General features: G+C 42.1%; 1 protein-coding gene across 1 annotated transcript in view; it reads left to right on the top strand.

Annotated features, from left to right (window-relative positions):
* The window catches only part of CACNA1C (calcium voltage-gated channel subunit alpha1 C), a 742,093-nt gene that overhangs the window by 650,178 nt on the left and 80,382 nt on the right, over positions 1-11,533 (top strand). Inside the window, 2 exon segments of the mRNA XM_025198804.1 lie at positions 3-26; positions 2,415-2,525. Coding sequence (XP_025054589.1) covers positions 3-26; positions 2,415-2,525 — 135 coding nt within the window.

Genomic DNA, 11,533 nt, shown 5'->3' with positions numbered 1-11,533 from the left:
TGAACACAATCTGCCTGGCCATGCAAGTAAGTAAAACATGATTATTTGTTCTGTGAGGGTGGTACATGGGCAGTCTGGTCAGTGCTAGGAGTGGTAAAATGCCCAAGCATGTTCAGTGAGGACTTGATCTTTGAGGATTTTAGCTGCTGAGTTTTATCAGATCCCTGCCAAGACTAAGCAAGCTGCTGTTTTTTCAGATATTTATAATTTGCCTGAAAGTGGTCAGAATTTCACAGGGAGAGCAAAAGGCACATCCGTGACACAAAAGCCGCCGCCCCCCCTGCCCCACCAGATCAAAGTCCCTACTCCAAAGTCTGGGAGTGCAAAAGCTTTTTGAATACAAAGTGTTCTGTTTCTTTTTTAAAAGGTGAAATAACAGGTCCGTGTCCATCCCCGCCCTCCCTTCCTCCCCCCTTATCCCTCCCCGCCTTGCTCTCAGAAACAACTGAATTATTTTGGTCTGAAACATTCTTTAAGAAAAATCAGCCTGCAGAAAACAACATAGAATTTTTTAGTGCAAACAGTTCAAGTTCAGCAAAGTTATAAGCAACTAAAAATAGTCTTATAATGCAGAAGGACAGGCCTGATAATAGGTGCAGCTACCAGTTTCAATTACTATGGGGGGGTAGAAGAGGATGAATAGTAACATGGCAAAATTTGCAGAGAATATATTCGTTGGCTTAATCAAGACTAGAGGAGACCAAGAGTAACTTCATAGGTTCATAATAAAGCTAAGTGAATGGACAGCATGATTGCAGATTTAATTCAGTGTTGACAAATGCAAGGCAATGCACGTTGGAAAGAATAATTTGAACTACTCATGTATATTGCTGGATTCTAAATTAGGTGTAATTACTCAGGAAAAGACTTGGCTTCATTATGAACAACTCAATGAAACCTCTGTTCAATGTGCAGCAGCAGTCAAAGAAGTAAACAAAATGTTAGGAAAAATGACCATGCCGCAAATTAGATCAATTATGAGACCTCAGTTGGAACTAGTGTTGTGGTAACTCCCTTCTCAAAAATATATATGAAATAGAAGGGGTGCAGAGACTTGTGACAACAGTATAAGCTCTATGGGAATACTTCCATGCAGGTCTGGAGAAAATGAAAAAGAAACTGTGACAAATAAGGGACATAATGGAGGGGTATACCATAATAAATGATATAGAGAAGGTAAACTAAGGTTGCTCTTCTATTCTTTTTTTGTTATAATATGGGAACATATTTCTTGCGACAAATTTAAAACTTGCGACATATTTAACACTAATTAAATAAAATACTGATTTTACTTGATACATAGTTTACCTGTGGAATTTATGAAGTAACATTGATACCTAGAGGTTAGTATGTTTAAGAAAAGAATGGACACTTATGAGAATAATAAAAACAACCAAAATTGCAATAGAAGAGCTTGAAAAGATTAGAAATATAAAGCCTTATACTTGAAGGTGTCAACCAATCATGAACAGACAGGAGACCTAGTTCACAAAAGCACTTAACCACCTCCTTAAGTCCATCCCCATTCAGCAAAGCACTTGAACACATGCTCTATTGAACTAGGGCCAGAGTTAGGATGAACCTCCCATTGAAAGAGGTACTTTTGTAAATTATTGTTCAGTTTCTGTTCGAAGTTTCTGGCATTGACAATTTTTAGAAGCAAGCTACTAAATTAGACTGACCATTCATTTGTTCCAGTATGACAATAATACCCATATTGTACTGAAGCAGTGATTCCCAACCAGGGTACCACAGCACTCTGAGGTGTCTTGAGATTCTTTCAAGGGTGCTGTGGGGCATTAACACTGTAAGATGAATAAAAATGAGGAGCAGTGTAAGAATGTAGCTGGACGCCTGGGGTGGTTGCTGCACAAAGGAGCAGCAGCAACTTCCAGTTACTGCTGTCATCACCATCGCAATTCCATGGCTGTAGCAAAAGCCAGGTTTTTTGCCTCCCACCCCATCAGTACCCTGGTTACACCACTGAACATATGTCGCAATATAAGACTGGAGATTTCAAATAGGAATTTATAGTATTAAAAATATTCTGACTTGTAGTGGTCTTTCTGAATTCTTTACAACAGAAGAATTGCTCCATTATTTTTCTGTAGTAAAAACATGAATGAAAAGTAAGAACTGGCATTTTTGATGGGTACCTTAAGTCTAAAAAGTTTGAGAACTGTTAATCTAGAGTAATCGTAGAGGGCTTCCAATCCTGTTTGACTCATCTGAAGGGCAGTTATTGCTGTGAATGAGTTCAAAGAGAAGGGAGGGTTAGACATTAAAGAATATGGAGATTAGGATTCTTTTTTAGAGGACCTAAACATGAAGGAGGATGAGCCTGGCATCCTGTATAAGTGAATGAACCCATTCAGTTCATTTTTCACAGTGTTTCTGGGATATCTGTTTTTCAGCACTACGGTCAGAGCTGCATGTTTAAGGAAGCCATGAATATCCTCAACATGCTCTTCACTGGTCTCTTCACTGTTGAGATGGTTCTGAAACTAATCGCCTTCAAACCTAAGGTAGGTGTTGTGGATTTGGAATTTTCTTCCCTGTGTACATGCTGGGTAGGAGGAAGGAGAAGGAAGAGGTGAATATATATAATAGCACCCCTCCATCACCCAACCAATAACTGAACAGAAACAGTTGCTCTCTGGATTGGAGTCTCACCCTGTGTTTGAAGGAATCTTTCTTATGTAGAAAGTATACATTTTAGGAGGGGAAGGAACCTGGTTCTTTGTTATTATGAAGTCATTATAGTTACTTTAGAATTAAGCTGTAACATGATTTCCATGATGAATGCTGTTCTAATGCTCTTTGACTGTCCTAAAATCAAATTATATTACATAATTTAGCCTGAAACGGTTCACGATCAGTCTCCAAGGCAAAACAGTATTTTAAAAAGAGAAGAACAAAAAGCAAAGTTAATCAAACCCAACTCATTTCAATTTATGGAACTTGATGAAACATATGTTGAAAACAAATGTTCCAACTGTCTTATTCCTGTGTCAAAATGGGTGGCAGGTTGGGCCTGTGCACTTGTCCTCTGTAGGGACTATGGTGAAAGTCTGGGATGGATGACTTTCATTCTGAAATTTAAAATTGATGGTTACTGTTAGGAGCACCATTGGATCCTGTCTGAATAGAATATGATGTTCACAGGAGTATTATGTTCCACCAGTATAACTCTGCCAAAGGAAAAGTTTGAAATTTAAAAGCTCTTCCAAGTCGGCCAGTACATCTCTTAGTCTTACATGATGCAAGGTCTTTAATTTTGTAATGTATATTCACCATGTGTCATGAGGTCTAGATAAGGATTTTAACAAAGCAATGATCTCCAACATGTCTGATGGCCAAGCTCATAATTTCTGTCACAAAAATTAGAAGCACTTCCCTTTTCTATCTTGCCATATTCCTATCCCTCCCCACAGTAACATTCTGCTCATCCTCCGCTGAAACCAACTTTGTTTTCCAACATCATCTCTAGGTTGACCCTTCTCTCACCCCACCCAATACCTTTCTCTCCTCCACCACCTTTTCTATAATATCTTTGACAAACTAGAGGACTATTGGAAATCATAATCTCTATCCCCAGCCACTCCAGTAACTCCCTCCCTTCTCCTATTATTCTATTAAATATAGTGCTTACACATATTAAAAACTTTCCCTGATGTGGAAGCAGAGGTTGGAACTTTTTGTGAGGCCTCAGAAATGGTGCTTGTAAAGTTTAAAAGCACTACGAGCTGAACTAGCAGGTCTTGTAACTTCCATGGAGCTTTCAAGTTTGAGATTGTGCTATGTATGTAATCATGAAACACTTCTAACACTTTAGAAAAACCTCATCTGCACATTAAACATCTAAGAATATACTGCATATATTTACTATTGGTCTTCTGGTTAGGTTCTTCTTCAGTAAAAACAAACAAAAAAACCCAGCTTCCTACCCATCAGAGGAATGGGGTTCTGGAACAGTTTTCCAACAGGAGCAGTGAGGGCTAGAAACTGAATTTCTTTCAAGATCAAGCCTGATAAATTTATTTAAAAGATTTTATTGTATGGTTGCCTAAAATAGCAGGGATTCGGGCTCAGTGACACAGAAAGTTACTTCCAGTTCTGTGCCTTATGTTCCTATATTCATTCTAGTTTTCAAACCTTATTCCTGGCTCTGATCATCTTGAGATTAAAAAAAAATATATTGCCAAGAATTTACCAAAGAAGTAACTTTGGCTACAACAGTTAAAGATCAGAATACAATATATTTTCTTAGGGACCAAAGTATTAGAGCTGGAACAAAGAGTCTTGAAAGTCAAGTCATTCTTGGCTATGATTCAAACACCAACCCTTCCTCAATCTGAAAAAATAGGCAATTAAGTATTAATCAATTTATCAAATAAAAATAAGGGTGCCTATATACCAAAAAATAGTTCTAGCACTTAAAGGGATGAAACAGATGTCACCTGCTGTCTCATTTGTGCCACCTTAATTTTTTTTATGGTAGCACAAATGATGAGCAAATAAATGTTGTTACCCTTTGTTGCACCTCACGGAAAGAAAATTAGTGCTGCAACAAAAGCTAGTAATAGATTTTGCCACTTTATTACAGCAGATGTCTATTATAGCTATTACCTCTGTGGCCCTTTCCCCGCTCAGCCAGACCCATGACCTGGGTCTGACTGAGTGGAGAAAAGGAGCTTCCTCACTCAGCCAGAACTGTGGCTCTGTCGGCAAAGGAAAAGCCCACTCTCCCCTGCTTTTCCCCTGCAAACGCAGAGTGCGGGATCCCTGTTTGAGTTTCCCCTCTCCCCCATGCTTGTAGGCAAGGAGGGAAATCCCCTGCAGGAGATTCTCCTACTCACCAACCTGGTGGGGAGTTATCTGCAAGCAGGAGTTTTCTCCTGCTTGTAAACATGCCTGAAGTCAGGGTGCAACAACTGGAGATGTCTGTAGATGACCTTGGAGCACAATCAGCTGTGCCACACCATGTCATGGCTCAGCTGATCGTGCTTCAGTAAAGATGTCTGTTTCTCGCCAAATAATTCAAATAATTCATACTTTGTGGGGGGGGGGGGGGGGGGGGAGGAGAAGAGCAATGACCAGTGGGAATTACAGAGGGAAAGGAATTAACCTACAGAAAGAGCTAATACAGAAAAAAAATCCTACCTTAAGCAGTCTATTAGAGCTGAAACCTGTTCTGTGTTAGGGCCATGACTCAAAGCCTGGGAACTTAAAAATGCACTCTGCAACTCCCTGCTGCCTTCCTTGTGTGACCTGTAGTCAGCAGCGGTCCTTCTTGGACGCCTCCATCTTGATCTAAACTGCCTGCTGAAGAAGGAAACCACTGTTTCCACGAGGCTATTTGGATCAAGGTGGGCCACTGTAAGGTAGAACCCATAGTCTCTCTGTCTGAACCACACAAATGGATCTGAAAATGACTATAAGTAGAATATGCTCTATTGTATGCATCTCAACTGGGTGCAGTCTTCCAGTTCTGAGGCCACTGCTAAGCAAGGGCTGGGCATCATGGCTGGAATAAAAATTAACACACTTGGATTGCAGATAAGTGGTTGTCCCAGTGGATCTGAATGGTCTGAGAGATCATTTCTTCAGTCTGGGTGAAAGGCACCAAGATACCAGCAACTCCCCTTGAAACTGCCCAACTTCTTGAGTAAAAAAAACCCGAGAGACTTTAAGTGCTATTAATTTTGCCCAGATATAAATGACTAACTTAAATGCTTACAAGATCTCTGCCCTAGGCAGAATTGGCTGCTGTTTCCAAAGAAGTAAAGACCAAATCAATCTTTGATTAAGCTACTTTGTCTTTTTTGATGTTGTGCCCAAACTCTACTCTTCTCATTCTGAGGAGTTCCCAAACTTAATGGAGCAGCTACTACTTTAAAACTGACAGCAAGAGAACATGAAAGCTAGATGACGCCCTAAAGGAATTACGTTCTTGGATGAATAACAGTAAGAGGGTATACTTTCTGGGGAGAACAGTGCCAGAGAAGCAAAAGTGGGAGAAGCAGCAGAATGAAAATTTGCAAGTTTGCTCTTGAGAACCATCCACTTCCTTCAGCTGCAGGTCTTCTGAGCCCAACAGGAGTCAGTGTAGATAATATAACCATAAGGAAACTGCCATGCAGTTCTTTTCTTCCTAGTCACTCCCTGAAGGATACTTCAGAATGAGAATGGGCCCAGCATCCCTCAGTTAATGTCAGGGTGCGGACAGACATAATGCTTAGAATATGCTAAATACACTTCAGACCCCAAGGGCGCATCCCCATGAGTGCACACTTGCATTCCCCATGGACCAAATAGTGGCAGTACATATTTTTGCTACTGTTATTTGTCCCTGGGAATGCCCCTGCATATGTGGTCTGGCATGGCTCAAATTGCCCTGGGTGAGACAGGGGAAGCTGGAACCAGTACCTGGGCTGGCCCCAACAGCCTTACCTGGGGTCCTGGGGGTCTCCTGGGGAAGCAGTGGTGGCAATCCAGGCACTCAGACCCTGGCCAGCAGCCAGAATATGGCTCTGGCTGGCCAAGCTCCCTTCTGGTGGTACACACTGCTGCCACATGCGCTGCATCACTTTTCTGCACCATTTTTTTTACACCAAGATCTCCGTGTCAAAAAAACCCACTGTGCTGCAAACTAGCAGTGCAGCGAACACGTGCACATGTACCATGTGCAGTATGTGGTGCTAAAAAATGGAAGTGCACAGTCATGAGAACACACCCCAACAGTCTAGATGTGCAGGGCCACTTAAGATTGGTTTAAGGAACATTTCAAAAACACACCAGGAAAATCAAGTAAAACTTTGAGTGGTCCTCTGTGAGCCAGCTCAATGCTACATGGAGACATAGCATTCCATGCCTAGTGTTTCATCAGTCCTCCAAGCATCCCAAACTGCACTGTGCCTCAATGCCTCTCCCCCCAAGCACATGGGGCATTTATATACATGCTCCAGGAGGAGGGGCACTTTAAATAGAGTGGCTCCAAGAGGCGCTCTAATTAAAGCACCCAGACTGTCACATGTATGAACATTCCCATGCTGAAAAATGGTGAGGAGGGCACTTCAAAAGCTCATCAAACAAGCTTTAGTTAAAGTGCCCCCATTTTTCAGCATGCGGATGCTGATATACATGACACTGGAGTCTGCTGGAGCACAGTAATTACCACATTCCAAGTTATATTATTAACCAAGTTATATTATTATTTGAGTTATATGATTAATCGATATTATTAACTTGAGTTAATATATTATTAACTTGATTAATTGAGTCTGCTCTAACTCGCTGTAATTACAATGCATCAGAGCAGCCTTGATGCACATGTGTAGGTGCCTGGCTGCTCTGGAAAGCAGCAGACTCTACTGTGCAAACAGACCACAGTCTACATAGGAGAGGCAAAGCTTCCACGTCAGTTTGCCTTCCTTGCTACAAACAGAGTGGTGGAGTCCCAGGCTCACTTTGGGCAGAGAACAGGAGTGGAGGGTTTGCCAGGTGCTGGGAACCTGGTCTCTGGTAACCAAGTAGGTGGCCACATAGCCTCCCCCCAGCACCTGGCAATCCTTCTATTCCCAGCACTACCCTAAATGAGCCGAAGATCCTGTTGAGTGAGGTCTATTTCCTGCTGCAGCAAATGTGTGCGCAAACACACACAAATACCTGTGCGTCCCCAGTCAGGATACCACCACAAAATGTTTGGTAACATGTAAATATGTTCTTTAATAAATGCAATCAATCTTTTTCAATTTATTTTTATTTCTTTTCTTTTTTTTTCTTTGAGAAGGGGAGTGGAAATTGCAGTTGTGGGTTATGATGTCTTCCTCTATACTGGTGACCAGCCAATCTAGGACTTTCTTCCCCTCTAGAGGAATCCTTAGGGAAACTCCACATACTGGAAGGCTTGATGGTCTGGATACTTTACCATCGCTTGGCAGCATTTTGTCATCAGTGCAGTCCCTAAAATGTGACAGTTCTACTTAGAGCCCTTAGCAATGTACATGTGGACACTTCCAACCACAGACAAATGTGACCTGGTTCCTAATCAGTGGCATTCTTAGAACAGGTTACGTGTTATGTATGTCTGCACCGTAAGTCTCTCTCAGCCAGGATCACAGCAGGAGCTGTTGAAGGAGCAATAACTGTGTGGAGCACGTTGCTGCTCATTCATGCCTTGTCCAAGAAAAATTACCTAAGGGAATGAGATGGGTGCTGTAGCCATCCAGGAGCTCATGGCCACAGAACCTGTTTTTCTCAGGAGAAATCACTAGAGAATAGTACATGAGTGACAGCTGTGTAGAAGAGTCGAATTACAGCAAACCCAGCCTTCCCAGCATGAAAAAGGCCAGCACTGGTGTAATAACCATGACTGTGAGAAGTTTATTGCTACTCCTGTCCAAGCTCTTTTCAGCAAGTTTTTGAAAGACATGGCAAGATCTGATTCTGAATAGATTTTTCACTATATCCAGGGGCCCTCCATCATTATTTATCTCTTGAGGCTTGTTTTCTTGAGGAGGCATCCTCTGCTGAGTCTGTTTTCTTGGTAGCAAGAGAAAGACCCAGTAGGAAATCAGTTCCGGAAGTGCTAAAAGCCCAAACTGTCCCTAGCATAGGGAACTCAGTTGATGAATCCAGATTTAAAATGATGGTACTTTGGAGGTAAAATGGGGTAAAAAAAAACCCCACTGTGCTGCAACTTGATGTGAGAGTAGAGATCCAGAGAACAAAAAGCCAGTCTTTAGGCTAAAGAACCACATTAAATCTAGGGCTCACCTCCTGGCACTATTTTGTGCTCAGTAAACAGTACTCAAAGGCGGTACACAGACAAGGGGGTTTCTGGCACTAGTGATGGTTGCCTCTGCAATCATCTGCTGAGTTTCTGTCCTCCTCTTTTGGCACTATTTCATGAACAGTGCCTCCTCTTTAGTTAGTCTCTGTGGTTTACTACATCAGTAGGCTACTCTCCCCTCAGGGGCAATGCTGTGTTTTAGCTGCTTTAGCCCTTTATTTGCAGAAGAACAGGACAGTACCGCCTCTGAGCAAATGTCTTTCTGTGTGCTGTGTATTTCCAGGAGGAAAAGAGCAATCCTCTCAGGTTTTAGCAGTGTAAGGCACACAGACTGTTACTGGCTGACCTACTCCAGGCTGGAGGAGGAAATGAAGAGTGAAAGATTTGTTAATAATGTGAGAGAGAGTTACAGTGGCTAGGGCTGCTGATAAGGAAAGCATCCACTACTTGCCTATATCTCCTTACAGAGTATTAATAGGTTGCTCTAAAGCATGACTCCCAAATGGTCCTGAGTGTTTGTCTTGGCCGAGTCCCATAAACTGATTCAAAATGAGTTATTTCAAACAGGCAGGCAGTTTAAAGTGATGCTGTTGAGACAAAGAGAGACTAGCCTTTTGGTGTTTTGAGCCAACCATTCTGTTGAGCTGTTTTGTGATCAGGTTTTGTGATCTGGGCTTGTCTCATTAGGATTGCAGGGGATAGTCCAATATTTGTACCCAGGCATTGGTGTCTCCCACCCCAACCTGCCAATAACAAGCCTGTAATCTGGAATTTCATTAAACATGAGAGGCCGATTTTACTAATGCTGTAATGTGTGGCACTGCCTGTTTCATGCAGAGATGCATATTTATAATTCATATAGGTAAAGGACAATGGATAAAGGAGCAGATTCATCTCTCTTTTAACTCTGCTGGCTTCATTGAAGTTACAGGAAATTAATATGAGGATGTTTTTTTTCAAGGAATCTTAGAGCCATCAGAGCCATTAAATTGATTCTTTAATTGCTGAGTCTTTCATGCCGTGCTTATCTTCTCAGGAAAGGATCTTTATATTCTTTCAGAAACATTCATTAAGCCATAAATAAGAATTTTGATAGCTATGGATTTCCACTTCCACCTTCTTCATTACCCCAAATTCAGAAAGATACTTCAATGGGAGGGACCTGCAAAAGTTAGGCACAGATTTATGTACCTTTGCTGAATCAGGGAAATCCTGGGGAATCTCAAGGAATCATAGACATTGGAGCTGTTAAAGATAACCAAGTTCAGTTTCCTTGTCAGCCAGTGTAGGGGCCATCATGTTTCTCTTCTTGGCATTTATATATAGGTGACTACTATGTCACCCACAACTCAGTGTATAGCCAAGCAGGGCATGTTTATTCTTCACAAGATAACTACTTCAGATCTTTCATTATCATTGCTGAGTTTCTTTGAATTCCCTCCATTTTAATATTGTTTCAGCATAGCAGAATTCAGAAATGCATTCATTAGTCTAAATGAGTCTCACAATAAATCCAGGAGCTATGCCCCCCTTGTAGTTCCAGGAGGTTTTGACACTCAAAATAGTGGGAGTCTTGGCTGGCAGTCCTTTTATTACTAAGGAAACACTCCCACCCTTGATCATAATTGATTCCTCCTTGTTTATTAATAGGCCAACTTTCTCTTTAATTTTTCTTTTTCTCCAGATATATTTGCCTTTCCTCATTCCCCTTTAAGTCCTTCAGTTAGTGTTAATCATGCATTTAGTGCCATTCTATTTTCTTTTCTTTCAAGCCTGCAAAATTGCTCATCTGTTTTGGTTCCCTCCTTGCTACTCCATTTCTATTTCCTGTTCTTTTATACACTCAGACTTTTGAACAGTCCATCTTGAAGCTGTATTGACTGCTTCTATTCCTTGCCTTCTAGCCTTTCATAGGAATTGCTGTCTGTCATGCCTTGAATAGGATGTACTTTAGGATGCTTCAGCCTTTTCTCACACCACTGAATTTTTATATACTCTTCCATTGTCGGCAGGACAAATTATGCTGAGGGGAAACCAGCACGGGTTCATAGCAGGCAGATCGTGCCTGACTAATCTAGTCTCTTTTTATGACCAGGTTACGAAACGCCTGGACACAGGAGGAGGGGTGGATGTCGTATACTTAGACTTCAGGAAGGCCTTCGATACGGTATCCCACCCCATACTGGTGAACAAGTTAAGAGGCTGTGACTTGGATGACTACACAGTCCGGTGGGTGGCGAATTGGCTAGAGGGTCGCACCCAGAGAGTCATAGTGGATGGGTCGGTTTCGACCTGGAAGGGTGTGGGCAGTGGGGTCCCTCAGGGCTCGGTCCTGGGACCAATACTCTTTAAAGTCTTCATCAGCGACTTGGACGAGGGAGTGAAGTGTACTCTGTCCAAGTTTGCGGATGACACAAAGCTATGGGGAGAAGTGGACACGCCGGAGGGCAGGGAACAGCTGCAAGCAGACCTGGACAGGTTGGACAAGTGGGCAGAAAACAACAGAATGCAATTCAACAAGGAGAAATGCAAAGTGCTGCACCTAGGGAGGAAAAATGTCCAGCACACCTACAGCCTAGGGAATGACCTGCTGGGTGGCACGGAAGTGGAAAGGGATCTTGGAGTCCTAGTGGACTCCAAGATGAACATGAGTCGGCAGTGTGATGAAGCCATCAGAAAAGCCAATGGCACTTTATCGTGCATCAGCAGATGCATGACGAATAGATCCAAGGAGGTGAT

The sequence above is a fragment of the Alligator sinensis genome, unplaced genomic scaffold (assembly GCF_000455745.1).
Source record: "Alligator sinensis unplaced genomic scaffold, ASM45574v1 scaffold87_1, whole genome shotgun sequence".
In the NCBI taxonomy this organism is placed as follows: Eukaryota; Metazoa; Chordata; order Crocodylia; family Alligatoridae; genus Alligator; species Alligator sinensis.
The sequence above is the reverse complement of the archived record's forward strand: the minus strand, read 5'-3'. Positions and strand labels throughout refer to the sequence as shown.